The sequence below is a fragment of the Malus domestica genome, chromosome 11, assembly GCF_042453785.1.
Source record: "Malus domestica chromosome 11, GDT2T_hap1".
In the NCBI taxonomy this organism is placed as follows: Eukaryota; Viridiplantae; Streptophyta; class Magnoliopsida; order Rosales; family Rosaceae; genus Malus; species Malus domestica.
The window spans coordinates 26,171,730-26,188,986 of NC_091671.1; the positions used below are offsets into that span (position 1 = coordinate 26,171,730).

Genomic DNA, 17,257 nt, shown 5'->3' on the forward strand with positions numbered 1-17,257 from the left:
TAACTTTGGAGTATCTGTTAAAGAGGATGATTGGTAAGCACGATGATGGAGTGTGCTTCGAAGTAAGGGTGAAGTTTTCAAGCAGATATGACCAATGCTAGAGCCAATTTCTCAATGTTGGAGTATCGTGTCTCCGCATCTTGTAAGGCCTTGCTAGTGTAGTAGACAGGCCGTTTGACAGTACCATCCTTTCGAATGAGAACGGAACTTATTGCTGAAGCCGATAACGACATATAGATAATGAGAGTGTCACCAACCTCAGGTTTGGAGAGCAGAAGGGCTTTACACATGTAGTCTTTGAGGTTCTTGAATGTCTCAGCACATTCATCAGTCCATATAATGTACTTCTTACTTCCCTTAAGTGCTTTGAAGAAAGGAGCACATCTGTCTGTGGCCTTAGAGATGAACCTAGTTAAGGCTGCCACCTTGCCAATAAGGCTTTGGATGTCTTTTGAAGTTACCGTTTCCTTCATGTTAAGGATTGTTTTGATCTTCTCGGGATTAGCCTCAATGCCTCGTTGGCTTATCATGAACCTAAGAATTTGTCAGAGCCTATGCCGAAGGCACATTTGTTGAGGTTCAACCTTATTTGATACCTCTTCAAAATGGTGAAAGTTTCAGATAGGTTGGTGATGTGTTGGCCAGCATTTTTTGCTCTTGACTAGCATATCATCATCGTAAACTTCCATGCTCTTCCTAATTTATTCGGCGAACATTGAATTGACCAGTCTTTGATAAGTTGCTCCTGCATTCTTTAGGCCGAAGGGCATGACTTTATAGCAATACAGTCCCCTGTCAGTAGTGAAGGCTGTGTGTTCTTGGTCCGGATGGTTCATGAGGATTTGGTTGTATCTTGAGTAAACATCCATGAAGCTCAGGAGTTCACACCCTGCCGTAGAGTCTATAAGTCTGTCTATGAGAGGAGGAGGAAAGTTATCCTTCGGGCATCCTTTGTTTAGGTCGGTGTAATCGACACACATTCTCCACAAGACCTTTTGGAGCAGGAGACTTTCCTTGGTCGGATTCTTCTTAACAAGGACAACATTTGCTACCTACGTTGGATAATTGACTTCGCGGACAAAGCCTATGCCTTTGAGTTTTTCAACTTCTGCCTTCACTGCCTCGTACCGTTCAGCGTCATAGGATCTTCGCTTCTGTCTCACTGGCTTAGTCTTGGGGTCAATACTTAAGCGATGAAAGATGATATCGGGAGAAATGCCTGGCATGTCCTCGTATGACCAGGTGAAGACCTCAATGTTCTCTTGCAAAAAATAAATCAATGCCAACCAAATAGGTGGTGACAAGGTGGTGTCAATATTCACCATGCGATCCAGATAATCTTTTGAGATAGAGACCTTCTCCAACTCTTCAGCGGGTTGTGCTTGCTGGGTGAAAGAGTCATCTCGATGATCGTCGGGTTGACTGTTGCCACTGTGAAGATCCAAGTTAGCTTCGTCTGGGCTGGTCTTTATGACTTGGTCATGTATAAAAAGGGTTTCCTTGGGCACAGGCATGTGTTGTTGCTTGACCGAAGTGTTGTAACATGATCGTGCACTAAGTTGATCTCCTCTGATGTAACCATTGCCATAGGGGGTTGGAAATTTCATCAACAACATATGTGTGGATACCATGGCCTTGAGATCATTGATGCCTGTGTGTTCCAAGATGACATTGTATGTCGTTGGGCAATCAACCACCAGGAAGTTGGTGGTAATGGTAGCTATGTAAGGGCCTGTACCAATGGTGAAAGGTAAGTGTATGCTCCCCAAAGGTTGCACGATATCACCGGAGAAGCTTATCAGAGGAGAAATCGAGCGATCGAGCAAGTGTTCAGCTACATTAAGTGCCTTGAAAGCTTCAGCAAACATGATATTGACCGAAGCCCCCGTGTCTACCAGGATTCGTCGTACTTCAAAGTTGGCTATGTGAGCTTCCACGATCAGTGGGTCTTTATGAGGGTAGATGATACCTCTTTCTTCCTCAGGGTAGAAACATATTGGATCCAAGTTAGACTTTTAATACTTGCCTCCCCTGATGTCTTCCACGTGAAACACTGAGTGGCCAGACCTTAAAGCTCGTTCACTATTTTTCATAGCCCTGTTGGAAGATTTAGATATGGGTGTGCCACCACTTATGGAATATATCATATTCACCTGGCGTTGGTTACGGTTACCCCGTGGAGGGTGAAGGAAGAATTGATCAATTTTTCCTTCATGTGCCAAAGCTTCAATATGATCACGAAAGGTGATACACTTCTCGCCGTCATGGCTGTTATGGTCGTGGTAACAGCAAAATGTGCCCATGTTCTTCGTGGGCTTGTAATCCGACTGCCTTGGTATTGGCTTCGGTATCAGGTGTACTATGTTGGGGTAAATGGCCACACATATGGCATTCAAAGGTATGTATGTCTCATACCTCGGGGTATGGCCTGTCCTTACAAGTGCTTGGGCCACTGTGTTAACTGCCTGGGGGTGGGCATTATCATGGCGATACCTTTGGTTATCGCGATAGTGTCCCTTACTCCTTTTACTAAAATGAGACTGGTGAGGATGGAAATATTTCCTTTTACCTTGAGATTGATATGTCTGTTGACTTGGCAAAGTATTAAGTAAGGCAGGAGGAGGTACCACTGCCGTTTGGAAGGTCGAGGTCTTCTCATTTGGTTGGATCTGGCTTCCATTCCCTACTTGCTGATAAGGGGTGGCTGTGGGGGGTTTCCCTTGATATGTCATTACTTCGGCGGAGGCATGGTTATAAGCCTGGGCCATCACCTCAGACTAAGTCTTCCAAGTGTTGGCATTGATCATGTACTTAAAGAAACAGTCACGTAAGCATGTCGTGAAAGCTTTGAGGGTAGTAGTGTTGTCTGTCTCGGCACAACGGGAATACTCATAGCAGAAGCGGCCAGCATACATACGTAATAACTTGTCTGGCTTCTGGCGAGTAGTGTACAAGTCATCTGCAGAGTGCAAGTGATCAGTCTGGAAAATGTGTTGAGAAACAAACAGTTTCCTCAATTCCTCAAATGATTCTACCGTCTCAGGTAGAATACAGTAATACCAGTTTAGAGCTCTACCAGAGAAGATAGAGGGGAAGAGAAGACATCGATCTTCGTCGGTGTGCATCCGATATGCCATGGTTGACTCAAAAAGGTTAAGGTGTTCAATCAGGTCCTCCTTTCCAATATAGAGTTGCAAGCCAAGCTTTTACTTTGTCTTTGCTTGGAGGGGGTGTCAAGGATCCTCCTTGTAAAAAGAGCAGGCCTAGGTAGGTTCCAATCAGGTATCTCAGCTTGTCGTTCGGCCTTCAACTTGTTTACTTCCTTAAAAAGTTGTAGGACAAGCGGGTTTTGAGTGGAGTCATGTACCACTGGAGCTTTATTTCGTAAATCTCCATCTCCTCTTGGAAGTATAAAGGTTTGATCAAGAGCATGTGATTTTTCCCTGGACTCGCGCTACTGACTTCCAAGGTATGTCTATCAGAACATCTCTTAATCCCATATACCTTCGTGTTTCTCTAGGACATGTTGCCCCTTCCCTAAATTGGTAGCCGACCTGGGACATGGAAGGGGACCGAGTCTTTCAGAGACCCTTAGGTCATTAATCTTCGAGCTTACATGGATGGGATTGTCTCGATGTTGCTTTAGGAAATCTTGACAGTGGCGAAAGACGGCTTTCGATCCTTCCATTTCTTTTGTAAGGATGTGTCTTCCTCCACTTCTCCTACTTCGGGTCGAAGCAGCTGGGTTGAGAGAAGTCGCATGTTGATCAATGTTTTGATGATTAGCTCGCTCCTCATCAGGGATACCCATGTCGAATGAAGGTGACCCTCCATGTTGGGGGTACCCAGATGATGGTTGATAACCACAGAGGTAACGAGCTCGCGTGTTTGAGTACGCCTAGTTTCGTTAAGCATCTCAAAGAGCTTCTCATACTGCTCTTGGAGGACCTCATTCTTCATTGCTATCTTGTTGTTCTGAGCTTCTAGCTCATCGACTTTAGCTTGAAGAGCAACCCTCTTTCCTTCCTTCTTTCGTTGCCTTACACCAAGTGCAAGAGGGGTGTCATTCTGCGTACTGTGGCTTCCTTCGCTCCCCATGTTGGAGAGGGATGCCTGGTAAAAAAAAAGTGTATGAATGGTGGAAACCACCTTAACAAAGCTGAAGATAGTGGGAATAAGTGTCGTTCCCACAGACGGCGCCAAATGTTGATGCACAAAATCAGTAAGGACTTTGGTACAACAGAAAGTGTTAAGTTTGTGACCTTCGCTAGATTGCTCTGGTCACTAGTGTGGATAAGGATGTAAATGGATAGAGACAGGGAAGCAACCACAAGATATATGTGGTTCACCCAGATTGGCTACGTCCACGGAGTAGAGGAGTTCTCATTAATTGTGAAGGGTTCACACAAGTACATAGGTTCAAGCTCTCCTTTAGTGAGTACAAGTGAATGATTTAGTACAAATGACATTAGGAAATATTGTGAGAGAATGATCTCTATTTATAGAAGAGAGTTTCTAGTTTCATTCTGACATTGACACGTGTCGTGTTGTGATTGGCTTCTGATGTTGACACGTGTCGCGCTATGATTGGCTTCTGATGTTGACACGTGTCACGCTATGATTGGCCTCCTGGTTGAAGGGAAACTCTTCTAGGTCCTTGACGAAATAACGTTGACCGGTGCTTAGTAGTTTCGGGATTGGTCAAGTATGGTACAAACAATAGTTATATTCAATTAGAGAATGGGTATAATGTTTGATATCAAAGAACTAGTTCTCAGGCCATAGAATAGCATGCAATCCCTAAACTACAACATTCAAATAATTATTCATAACTAGTACACCAGCCAAACCATATCGATGATTCTTAATAATTAACATAGAAAACCAAACTATTTATTCAAGGGCCTTAAAATAAAAATATAAATTCTTAGCAGTCTTAAGCTCTTCATCCGCTGAAAGAATGAAATAATAAACCACCAATAAATCAATACCAAAACCAAGAGTCATATACTCCTCTAGTAATAGCATTGTCCAATCAAGTATTTAGCATTAACATCTAACAATGCCATGGAAAAATATAGAACCACTCAGCAGTTTTAGGACTCTAATTATCTACACAAATCTAGGCTACAACACATACAAATTCAGCAATGTTCTTCATGGGTAGGACAAATATGGCATACAAAACATTCAAATGTATCTGGCCTTGATTATGGAATAACATTAATACTTATAAAAGAAACCCAACCCTTAAATTTCTAAAGAGAACCGAATTGAGGTTAGGATTTCAATGTTCTTCCCTATATATGCAACCGATCATGACTACCCAGTTCCGATTCAACTCCTAAACAATACAACAAGCATCATCTCAAATATGCATACAAAATATCGAATTAAAATTCGAAACCATGAATTGACCCCTCAACTAAAAGTTAAAACCTTGGGAAAATACTTACGCTAGAGGAGAGCCCACGAGGGAGAATCATTATTTTCACTTGGGTCGAGGCCAGATTCCATCGGGATTGCCCGAAATCAGAGAAAAGTCGTCGGAACACGTCAATATGTTTCGACCTTGTTTTCTTTATACAATGGTTTTCAAAGGGTGGCTTGTGGGTATCGTAAGATTGAAGACGGCTTCGTTACGAAGCTATAGCTTCCGACCTCATGTGATTTCGTTATCTTATGAGGAAATTATGATGTAAATAGTTTGGAAGGGATCCTATGAGTGAAGGAGGCGAAAGAATAAGAAATTGTTCTCCCCCCTCCCCTTTTCCCTTCTTTCCTTTCTTCCCGATCCTTCCCCCCTTCTCCCCTTTTCCTCTTTCTTTTTCTTATTTTATTCTATCGTTAATATTTTATATCTAGTGCAATTATCTTTTCTACTACTTTAAATAAAATGATTTATACAAGTTTCGTAAAATCTTTCTTTTAGTTCTAATTTTCGCTACGCTTATGATCAGTCATTCATAATAACGAGTGTTGTCAGAATATACTAATTATTAATATGTCACGCGTGTCCTGAGCATTAAGTCAATGAAAGTCGACACATACCCTCTAGGGGCATTTTGATCGTTTCACATTTAAAAAAAAAAAATTATGGACGGGTTGTAACATACTTAATTGTAGCAATAATGTATGAACTTGCAAACAAATAAACCCTAAATTTCTTCAATTCCACCGCGTATACTATCGCATAACTGGCCTTGCCGTTAACTCTGTCAATTTTTGCATCTCAATAAAGAGCAAAACCATTTGTCAACCCAATGTACAAAATAATTGATCGACATCAAGTAGTTTATAAGTTCACATTCCATCTTATTACTGTCAGATAATGGACAAGCTTTCTTTCTTTTGGTGGTCATTTTCACTATTATTATTTTTTTCTTTCTATCTTTTTTATTTATTTGTTTAGTATTCAATCGAGCGGAATAAAATAATGGAGGAGAGTTAATGTCACTGTCCCGATCCTGGGTAGGTGGAAGAAAATAACTCTATCTTTTTTATTTATTTGTTTATTTGTTCAATCGAGCGGAATAAAATAATAGAGGAGAGTTAATGTCACTGTCTGGATCCGAGGTAGGTGGAAGAAAATAACTCTAAGCCTAGTGTGTGAATATATATGTGAAAAAATAAACCTCACATACAAATAACTTGAGAAAAACCTTACAGGTACTGTAAAAAAAAAAAAAAAAAAAAAAAAAAAAAAACTCGCTAACCCAGCTCATTTAGACCATGGCCGCCAAATAACTCGTATGAAAAATAAGGAGTCATTTTGGCTCTAGTTTCTAGCCAATTTAATTGGTGGATTGAAATTTTATTGTTTTTCAATTTTGTTGATTAAAATTCTTTGACTTTCTACACCTTAGCATTTTAGTATTACTATATTCCATTTCATCTTTATCATTTTTTAAATTAAAAATTGTAATCTTAGACCTTCTCTGGAGGATAGTATAACTATGTAATATTTTGGTGCAGGATGCTCTTTTTCCTTTTGATCAGGTTGAAATCCTCTGTAAGGTTTTTATCGATGCCGGTTTAATTGCACCCCTTCCATTTGTACCTTTTTTTTTTTTGAACAAATGATGTTATTTACACTAAAGGAGAGAAAATGAACTTAGCCTCACAATGAGATTCATTCAATTGATCAAATCTAAAAAAAAAAAAAAAATTGAATTTTAAAATATCCAAAAATTTATGGGATTAATATATTTACAAATCTCAAGGATCATATCAACTAAGGGAAGGGATCAGTTGTTCTGATTATCTTTCCTTACTTTTATTGTTAAGTTTTTCAATTCATTTACGTTTCCATTTCCATTTCTGTTAAGTAAACATTCCTTAAGGTACCGTTTGGTACGTGGGACTGGACAGAACGGAGTGGGACGAGGCGTTCCGTCCCACGTTTGGTGTGCCTAAAACAGGTGGAATGCGCTGTTCCATAGGATGAATTTTGGGTAAATTTTCGTTCCGCCTCACCCCCCTAAAACAACTCGTTCCACATCCGTTGAACACAAAATTATAACATCTCTGTCTCCTTCTTCTTCCTCCTTGTTTCCATCCGAGGGTATCTTTGCTCCCTCTCCGTTCCATTCCGTCCTATTCCGTCCCATTCCGTTCCGTCCGGTCCTGTCTGCATACCAAACGATACCTAATAGTGATGTTTTTTCCGATTCATGCTCACTCAAATTCCATAACCCGATTGCGTTATGTTATCGGGAATGGATCCATTGTTCCATTTCTGGTTGAAACAATGGCCCACGGCCCATAACTAAACAAAAACCCAACTAGCCCAAGGGCCATTCTTTTTGGACAAAGAAAAAAAAAAGTGACCCTTAAGCTAGTTGGGTTTTTGTTTAGTTATGGGCCGTGGGCCAATGTTTCAACCAGAAATGGAAAAACGGATCCATTCCGATAACATAGCCCAAGGGCCACTCTAGCAGACCAAGAATTCTGTCTACAAACCCGCAAAAAACCCTAACCCTAGCATCTATTTAAACAAAGATACAATTTCTCCGCAATCCCAGACCCTCACTCCAGCCGTCTGCTTACTCTCCTCTCCCCTCCCCCTCAATTCTCACAACCCAAAACCCTCAATCATGGCAGAAAGACCAGCTGAGAGAGGCCGTGGCGGATTCGGTCGCGGGTTCGGTGACCGCGGTGGACGCGGTGACCGTGGTGGACGCGGACGCGGACGCCGACCAGGGCGCCGCGAAGAGGAAGAGAAGTGGGTCCCAGTGACCAAACTCGGCCGCCTCGTGAAGGAAGGCAAGATCCGCAGCCTGGAGCAGATCTACCTCCACTCCCTTCCCATCAAGGAGCACCAGATCATCGACACTCTCGTCACCCCTGGCAGTCTCAAGGATGAGGTCATGAAGATTATGCCGGTCCAGAAGCAGACCCGGGCCGGTCAGCGAACCCGGTTCAAGGCCTTTGTGGTGGTGGGAGACACCAACGGGCACGTAGGGCTCGGCGTGAAGTGCAGCAAGGAGGTGGCCACTGCGATTCGCGGCGCCATTATATTGGCTAAGCTGTCTGTGATTCCGGTGAGGAGAGGTTACTGGGGCAACAAGATTGGGAAGCCCCATACAGTGCCGTGTAAGGTGACCGGGAAGTGTGGGTCGGTCACGGTCAGAATGGTGCCCGCCCCCCGTGGTTCTGGGATTGTGGCTGCCCGTGTGCCCAAGAAGGTGTTGCAGTTTGCTGGTATTGATGATGTCTTCACTTCATCCCGTGGCTCCACCAAGACCCTTGGCAATTTCGTCAAGGTATATTTCTTTTGAAACTTTGGATTATTTATTTGATACAAACTGTGTTCAATTATTTATTTGATATTGTTTATCATAGCGCTAATTGGAAATGTTGGACACTGTTTTTTTTTTCAAATGGTTGACAAAGAGCTCTTGATCTGAGAATTAGGCTTGTTGAGGGGTGTCGGCTGTTTATACCCGTAAAGTTGTACTTGTGAAGATTTGCAATCTCGCCCCGTTGCAACTATTTGTATTGTTTAAAATGTGGATTGCTTTGTTTTTAAAACTTGAAAATCTTTGGTGAAACAGTTCCCGCAATACATTTAGCGAAGTGATACTCAACGACACAAGACACAAGATTGCAGATATCTTTTACCTTCACTAGTTTGATTTATTGATGGTTTGAATGTGTTTTGGAGGATATCTTTTATTCGATTGCATACATTATGTATGAATGAGATAACATGAAATTCAATGCCCGGCTACCAAGCTTTGGCATGTTTAATCTATGTTTTGAATGAACTATTGATTGGACTAGTCAATACCATGTTGTGAGTCATTAATATAGAGGATGTTACTTGCTTGTACGTGATGACCTCGTGATGCCGAATTAATGTTTTCAAATGGTGCAGAGATCAATGATTTAGTATTAGAATAATTAAACCCCTTGAACTTGAAAACCGAGTGTCATCATGAGTAATGGTACATAGTTGATTCCTTTGTACTGTGCTAATTCTTAATTTGCTGTTTCCTTCGGTACAAACCCAATTTTTTTTATGTGTTGACAAGGCTGGTTGAAGTGATTGTTTAATTTCATAATACGTGCATGATATCTAATCAGTGTTCTTTCAATTATCGCAGGCCACTTTTGATTGCCTCCTGAAGACTTATGGTTTCTTGACACCTGAGTTCTGGAAAGAGACACGCTTCACCAAATCTCCATTCCAGGAGTTCACGGACCTTCTGGGAAAGCCAACTAAGCCCCTTCTTATTGAAGATGCCGAGAAAGTAGAAGCCTAGTGTGAGCGATCCTAGCGTTACTTTAAGATGAAATCTTGGTTTCGAGGTTTCTAGGTTTGAAGACATTATATGTTGTCTTTTTTGTCTTAAGAACTATTATCGTTTATAATTTGTCTTTCTTTTGCATTAATTTTGATCTATGTTGGGATTCAATCTTGTTACCTTGCTGAAACCTTGCTGAAATTTTTGGATTTATGTGTTGATTTGCCTAGTAAACCTTGTGCTGTTGTTTACGATGAGTAATTGTTTCCTTATGCGGTGACTTCGTCCAACAAGTAGCTGCTGAAGTAATTGTCAACAGGTTGAAGGGAGTTTTACCATCGATTGTTTCCTAGCAACAGGGTGCCTTTGTCCCCCGTGGGAATTGGCTGCTGCTACTTCAAGCCGCTGCTTGCACCACCACCGTGGTGGGAAACGGGGCTACTTTGATCTCAAACTCGACGTGAGCAAAGCGTATGATGAGGTTTTCTGAGATTAATGATGGAGAAGCTTGGTTTCGCGAGGAGTTGGATTGATTCCATCATGATGTTACGAGTCTGTACTCCTTACTAGTGGCGTCTCCAGATGTTAGTCAACACCCTCCCGTTCCGTGGCCTCCCGCAAGGTTTAAGCTCCCGTCCCGTGGCCTCTGACAAGGTATAAACAAGTCGGCGATCAAACTTGTAATCCCCCTTCCCCATACTTGTTCTTGCTATGTCCTGAGGGCCTTACAAGCTTGATGGCCAAGAGTGAAAGACAAGGTCGCCTACACGGCCTTATCTTTACTAATTAATAAAACTTTTTTTGTCAATTAAAAGAGTGAAATGATAAATTAATTTTCTATCACACAAAAAAATAATGGGCAATAATGTAATTTTACATGATCAAATTTTTGTTTTTTATTAAAATCTCACTTATGTTAAAATAGCTTTAATATATATATATATATATATAATAATAAAAATAAATAAATAAATAAACCGAAAGCAAAAACTTTTCCACTTCCCCTCGTTCTCTTCTCCTAATTTTCTGAAAAATATGTTGATTGTGATTGGATGTTAAGGAGAGAAGAATTGATATTAAATTTTGAATCCGAATATTCCTAAAAAATTAGAGTGAAAATTGGAATGTATTTAGAGATTTCGAGAATATATAATTTCCAATTTAAAAATTTTGAAAGTGTTGAACGTATAGCTGGATTTTTTTTTCAATACTACGCAACTTTGAAGGATACAGAAAATGAATGGCAAAGATCGACAATAGAAAGTCAGAACAATTGTGGAAAATAAATCTAATGTTTAAGACACACATATTATCAAATGATATGTAACATTAGAGGCGCACTCCTTTTTTGATAATAAATATTTTGATTTTTCAAAATTAATTTTTTTTTCTTTCTAAGTTATTTGCTAATATTATGTTTTTGTAATCAATTTATGTTTGTATTGTTAGTTTTGGATCTATTTTGTTCATCGTTTTTATGGTAACATCATATACTTATAATATATATGCATATACAAAATATTAAGAAAGAACAACAAATTGCAAAAAGTTTTAAAATATTCAAAAACTATATATATATATATATATATATATATATATAATAAGTGCATATGATAAGTAAAGTATTATATATTGTATAATAAGTGCATATTATACTTAAAAGACACATAATTTTAAATATAAATTGTAAAATAAAATGACATATAGATTATAAATACTAGAACATATTGAAAACATGGGGAACAAGCATATAATAAGTGTTCATCCAAGTATTTAACAAGTTTCTTACATTTTATTGAAAAAATAGAATGCAAAATGAAACTTATTGATTTTCTGTCTAAGTGAGAGTTGCGACCTATGTGGGTTTAGGCAGGCTCTGTGAACGCCTAACAAAGATAAAGTAAAGGATAAGTATAGGCGATAATAAAAAATGATAAAATAGGCATAAAGTAGATAAGCAAACTCACATTATTTTATTAATCTTCAACTTCAATGTTATAAGATAGCACCAAAGTTGGAAAGATAGACAACACTCAGACACTCACTCATATAGTTTACAAAGTGAAAGTATTTTCGGCGTACAAACAACTAAGCTCGAAGGCTCTATAAATAGAAAAATTAAAGGCAAACTTAAATGCTAGGTGTAGTACATCCAGCGGAGCATAAAAAAGCAGCCTACAATAATGAGCGGCATCTTCACTTTTTGCAATGACACTGACTTGGCTTCACATGGTGCATCAGAAAGATTCTTGAAAAGGCACACGCCAACAAAAGCTACAGTAACCAAAGGACAATTATTTACAAAAGGAATAAAGACTGGCGTCTAGATTTTAGATAGCAAGTATCTTATCTTCTCTTTATTCAGAGAAAAGCATTTCATGCTTTATTTCTTTGGACGGATAGGAAGACAAATGCCATAGCAGTCCTCCTCATTATCATCTCCATAGTCTTCATCCATACGATGTTAAGATGATGCGTCTTCAAATTTCATCTCTTCGTCATCTAGGCCGTTTAGCTCAAGAATTTTGAGAACCTTTTCTCTTAGATCTTTCTTCGAACAAGATAGGTTGGACTCGTTTAAATACTTAAGTTTTTCAGTCTTTGATGATGATGATGATTCAGGGGTGGAATACGAAGGTTCAATAGCGCGCTGCCTATCAGGCAAGATTCTTTTGGCCTTGAAAACATCTGGCTTAAGATGGTCCAACTGAAACTTGTCCCACCAACGGATAAAGAGTCGTCTTTCAAGCTGGGGAACGAAATCTCAAGCACCATCATCAGCCACAGAACCATAGTCCAATTTCAGGATCCATGGGAGTTCATAAAACATCATGAACTAGAGAAACAATTTCCTTTTATCATGATAATCAACATTTTCTATACTAAAATTATCTAGAAAAGAATCAACAATTATTTGGGGCAAATAATCCAAATTTGGACCCCCAAACAATGAACCATGTTCTAAACCAATTAGGAACCTCTATCAGAGATCTAAAATGAAACTGGATGAACCAAGTGTGGGAATAGTGGATGTTTTGAAAACATAACACTACATCCCAAGCTTTCTGGTAATCCTAGAAATTGTATCCCCTTGGACTCATATCAGGGCTGGAGTGTAGACGTAGATGATAGGGGCTATTTCCCCATTCTTCTAGAGATATAACTTTCAGAATCGTGATTTTTTAAAATGCAATCATGTTGTTCATCTCACTTCTGTATATGTGAATAACATCAACTGATTCGGTCTTATCAAAAGTCTTTCGTACCAATATGTTGGCTTGAGAAATAAACGGATATGATCTCGGTGGTATTTTTCACCAACTTGTCTTGGAGATAACAGTACATCGGAATCCTCTATGTTCATTAGAGGAATCGCCATGGTGCATCTGAAAGGATTGTCAGCTACAACCTTCTCCTTACCTTTGTTATGAAGGAGAGCATATGAGATTGGGTTTGGATTTTGGGAGGACGAAGGAGAAGCTCTCTGGATCGAGGTAAAGCCCTTTCTAACGATGGCTAGATCTTGCTCCTTCTTCCATTGAGGTGCCCTGCAAAAAATTCACGAGTTAAGAAATCAGGCAATGAATTAAATTACAAAAGGGGTTTCAAAACAAACTTCATCTTGAATGACCGGCGCATCTGACACCAGTTGCACTTTGCAGACCCTGAGAAGTTTTTAAGAAGTACTTTGTGGGTACTACTTTTTCATTTATACAATTTAGATCTGCTCCCAAATCAATGAGTGTTTCGATCGAAAACATAAAACTTTTGTTAATAACAAAGGTAATTGTAGAGTACCACTTTTGAGAAATTACTTTGTCGATGCTACTAACATACTTCAGGGTTGAGATACTGCTATTCGGATCAGCAAGTTGTAACACTGGTTCATCCTCTAGTGGCTTATCTTTATTTCTTTTTGTAATGTTGTCCATCAGATGTTGAAACTCGCTTTCAGTTTCAGTCACGTTGCTTTTACTCCGAACCTCTTATTCAGGCGAGAACTGGTAGAGTTTGAGGACTTGAACTCTATGTTTTAATCCCTTAATTTCTTCTTTTGTAATATTAATTTCATGCTGATGTGGGTTCTTTCTTAGTTATTTTCTCAGCTATTCAATCAACGATTGTTTTGAAGCTATAGGCTTCGATTAGCTGTCTCCCACTTGGCTCAGGCCTTTCCTTTTCTTTTGCCAGATCCAAATATTTTTCTAAAACTTCTTTTTTTTCTCTAAAGGGTCTTCTAGCCTATTTATTAAGTCTAGAATCAGACTTTATTCTTTGGTGATCACACAAAGATTTAATTTGCAAGCACATTCATCTTCTGACTTCGTGTTGCTTTCATCTGTTGATGATGTAAACAACTCTTCATCTTCAAGAACTGCAACTCTATTCTCGCTTTCTTCAGATTCAGACAAATTTATAGGTTGAGATAATTTATTTTTTCTTTCATTTGGCACTGAGATCTCATATGTCCAACTTTTCCACACTTGTAGTAAACAAGAGGTTTTTTATCTGATCATTCTCTCCCCCTTTTTTGTTTGCAAGAGTGGAATTTTCGCTTGTAAAATGTCCTATAAGGTTTTGATATTTATGGGGATTTTCTTCCTAGTATTTTCTGGGAATTTTTTTGTTTTTTCAAAAGGGTTTCTTGGAACAAGATTGACCTTTAGGTTCAAAGACGAATTGTTCACAGAAATCTCCTATTTCCCTTGTTCCTAAAGCTCTTTGCTTATCAAGTTGCCTTTTCAACTTGATATCATTACAAAATGCTAGTCCCTCAACACATATTTCCGAGGTTAGTTCTCTATAGGTATACCTATCATAAGATATAACTCCTCCAAATTTTTCTCTTATCCGATTGCGCACCTTTTCAGCGAACAGAGGAGGTAATCCAGAAAGAAACTTTTTTTTTTTCCAGAAATCAACATTATAGTCGGATCTAAGAAAGACCTTGGCATAGAAAACATCTTTATACCACCTAAAATGAGACAAAGTTGGGCATTTTAAGTTCATTAGGAGTTCTCTACACCCGTCTTGTAGCAGCTTAGTAGAACCAACAAAATGTAGAGTAATGGTATAGAATTGGGTATTCACCGCATCTTCTTAGGCTACTATCTGTCCATTAATTTCTCCTACTTTTGTGGTAGTAAGGATTTATCTCTTCGCTTCTTTTCTTAGGTGGAAATCTCACCATCCATGCAGTTGACTTATAAATCCTGTTATTATTGCCTGTGCAATGGCACTATCAGAAATTTCTTGTAGTTTACTAACGGACAAGAACATCATCATGTGTATCATAGTATTGACAACTTGGTAACCTGTTTGTCCGTCAATGTTCCATTCAACAATTGATCTCCCATCATATTGAACCTTTTTACTCATATCGTTATCTTCAAATTGGAAATCTATAGGAGTTGGCCTAGGATAATAGTTCTTCAGGATAGGTTGTAACCTTATGTCCTTGTCTTTTCCTATTTACTTGTGGGCTTAAGGTTGACTTGTGAAATTGCTCTTGCTAATTAGCAATTTGGGTTTTAGTAATAATTGAGACACTTGGTTCTGATAATTTTATTGAGCTTAACCTTTTAGCCAAGGCATCGATAAAATTATCATCATTTCCTAGCTTGTAATCTTTAAATTTGGGAGTTGGTTTAAACATTAGTTAATCAATCTTCTTCTTTCCTTCAAAAGAATTTGACGATGTTCTTGGTTTTCTAGGGTTCCAAATTCTAGACTTTAGAGAATCATTTGTCTTTAATGAACTCTCTATTCTAGAGGCTTGTCGTCCTAAAGATTGAAGAAACAGGTTAGTATAATTATGTTGCTGTATCACAGCAGCAACTCCATTTTTTTTAGAGGCTTCCTGCCCTCCATCAGGAACTTCCCTATAAGGAGAGGCAATTGTTCATTTAGAATTGATCTAGATAGATTTTTCTGGCAGATGTATTGCATTTTCTTCTTTTCCTTCTTTTGTTGTATAAGTCTTAAATGGATTTTCTAAAGTACTTATATTGAATGTATTTAGGAAAGTTGTACTTCTTGGCATACTATTCATACTAAGGGAAAAATCTTGTATTAATCCCTTTTTCTATCATGAAAGTATAGTGAAGTTTCTTCAAGGAAGCTCTTCTTCCTAGGGTGTAGGCTTTTTATAGCCATTCTTTTTTAGAGTATTCTCTTCACTGAGATAATCTTTCTCAATAAAGTCCCTATCTGGTTCAAATTTTGTTATTACACAGATGTTAGATTCAACATCGTCTCATGTAAATTCTGGTTGTAAGGGTAGATTCCTAGAGTTCTTAGAAAGAGTTGTGGCTCCAATATTTTTGATCTTATAGAAAAGGTAATGCACTTGTTCCTGAGTCTTTCTAAGGCCTTCTAGAATAGTCCTTTCATGGTTTTGCTCATAAGAGCTTGTTTCAGGTGTTGACTTCCTAAAGGAATTTGTTTTGCAAAGGTTTTGCCTAAGAGAATCAACACTTCGCTGAGGACCTAAACTTAACCTAGTTAGCCTGTCATTGTTAAAATGTATTTTTACATCTCCATCATCATATTGGTTAATACGGTTAGGTTATGGTTGAGATTTAACTTAATGCGAGCACTAGATATATATATGAATTCTAAACGTGCTATAATATCATAGTTTACAATATTTACCATATATTTTCCACTCCAATGAAATTTATAACTATTAGGCCTCTTTTCATGTGTCAGATAACAACCCATAAAAGTTGGTTTGTTTGCTTTAGTACGCTCTACATTGGATAAGTAATACACCACAAAAGCTTGGGATAAAATAGTTGGCTCGTTGCTCACTATTGCTTGCATCCTCATCTCCATTCCAATGTACATATTAGTCTATACAACTGAAATAGCTAGTACAATCCGATATACCAAATGAGGCCATAATGACATGTTTACTTTCAAGAACTTGGTAGTGAAATTATTTTGATTTTTTACTTTCATTTGTTAACATAGGTATTAGAAAAGAAAAATGACTTTCACACGTTATAACAGAATTATTATTATTTTCAGTTTCTAATTTATCTTATATCTACTAATACATATAAAATAAAAATAATGTGTGTGTTTCACATTAAAATCCGTAAATCAAACAAAACTAGGGGGACTAGTTGCTTTCCTACTTGTTTGCATCACATATCTAGTGTGGATTTAGTGGATTATCCTAAAATGATGATTAAGGAGACCAAAATTTTAAACCAAATTTGAAAATCAACTTATGTGTCATCAAAGATATAAGCATGTTAATTAATATTTAAATAATAATTCAATTATCAATATCCATGTTATTTGCATACAAAATTTAATTTAAAAATTTGACATCTCTAATATTAGCGGTCCTAAAAATTGAGAATTCGACTGGGTCAACCTTTTTGTTTAGCCGCAAAGGAACCCACAACCAAGAGTTCCCAAAAAAGATAAAACCAAGACACGTGGCAACAACTCGTTGGCCATAATATTTATGTCGATAAGGAAGTGGATGATGTTCT

General features: G+C 38.4%; 1 protein-coding gene across 1 annotated transcript; it reads left to right on the forward strand.

Annotated features, from left to right (window-relative positions):
* Positions 1-7,949: 7,949 nt before the first annotated feature.
* Positions 7,950-9,983, forward strand: LOC103448259 (small ribosomal subunit protein uS5w-like). Its single transcript, XM_008387510.3, has 2 exons — positions 7,950-8,765; positions 9,609-9,983. The coding sequence occupies exons 1-2, from the start codon at positions 8,097-8,099 to the stop codon at positions 9,765-9,767; spliced, it is 828 nt and encodes a 275-aa protein (XP_008385732.2). The 5' UTR covers positions 7,950-8,096; the 3' UTR covers positions 9,768-9,983.
* Positions 9,984-17,257: the final 7,274 nt, after the last annotated feature.

Excerpts from the sequence above, each read along its gene's own strand:
- LOC103448259 (XM_008387510.3), top strand. The coding sequence starts at position 8,097 with ATGGCAGAAAGACCAGCTGAGAGAGGCCGTGGCGGATTCGGTCGCGGG. Across the intron at positions 8,766-9,608 it reads CCCTTGGCAATTTCGTCAAG|GCCACTTTTGATTGCCTCCT; the intron begins GTATATTTCTTT and ends CAATTATCGCAG.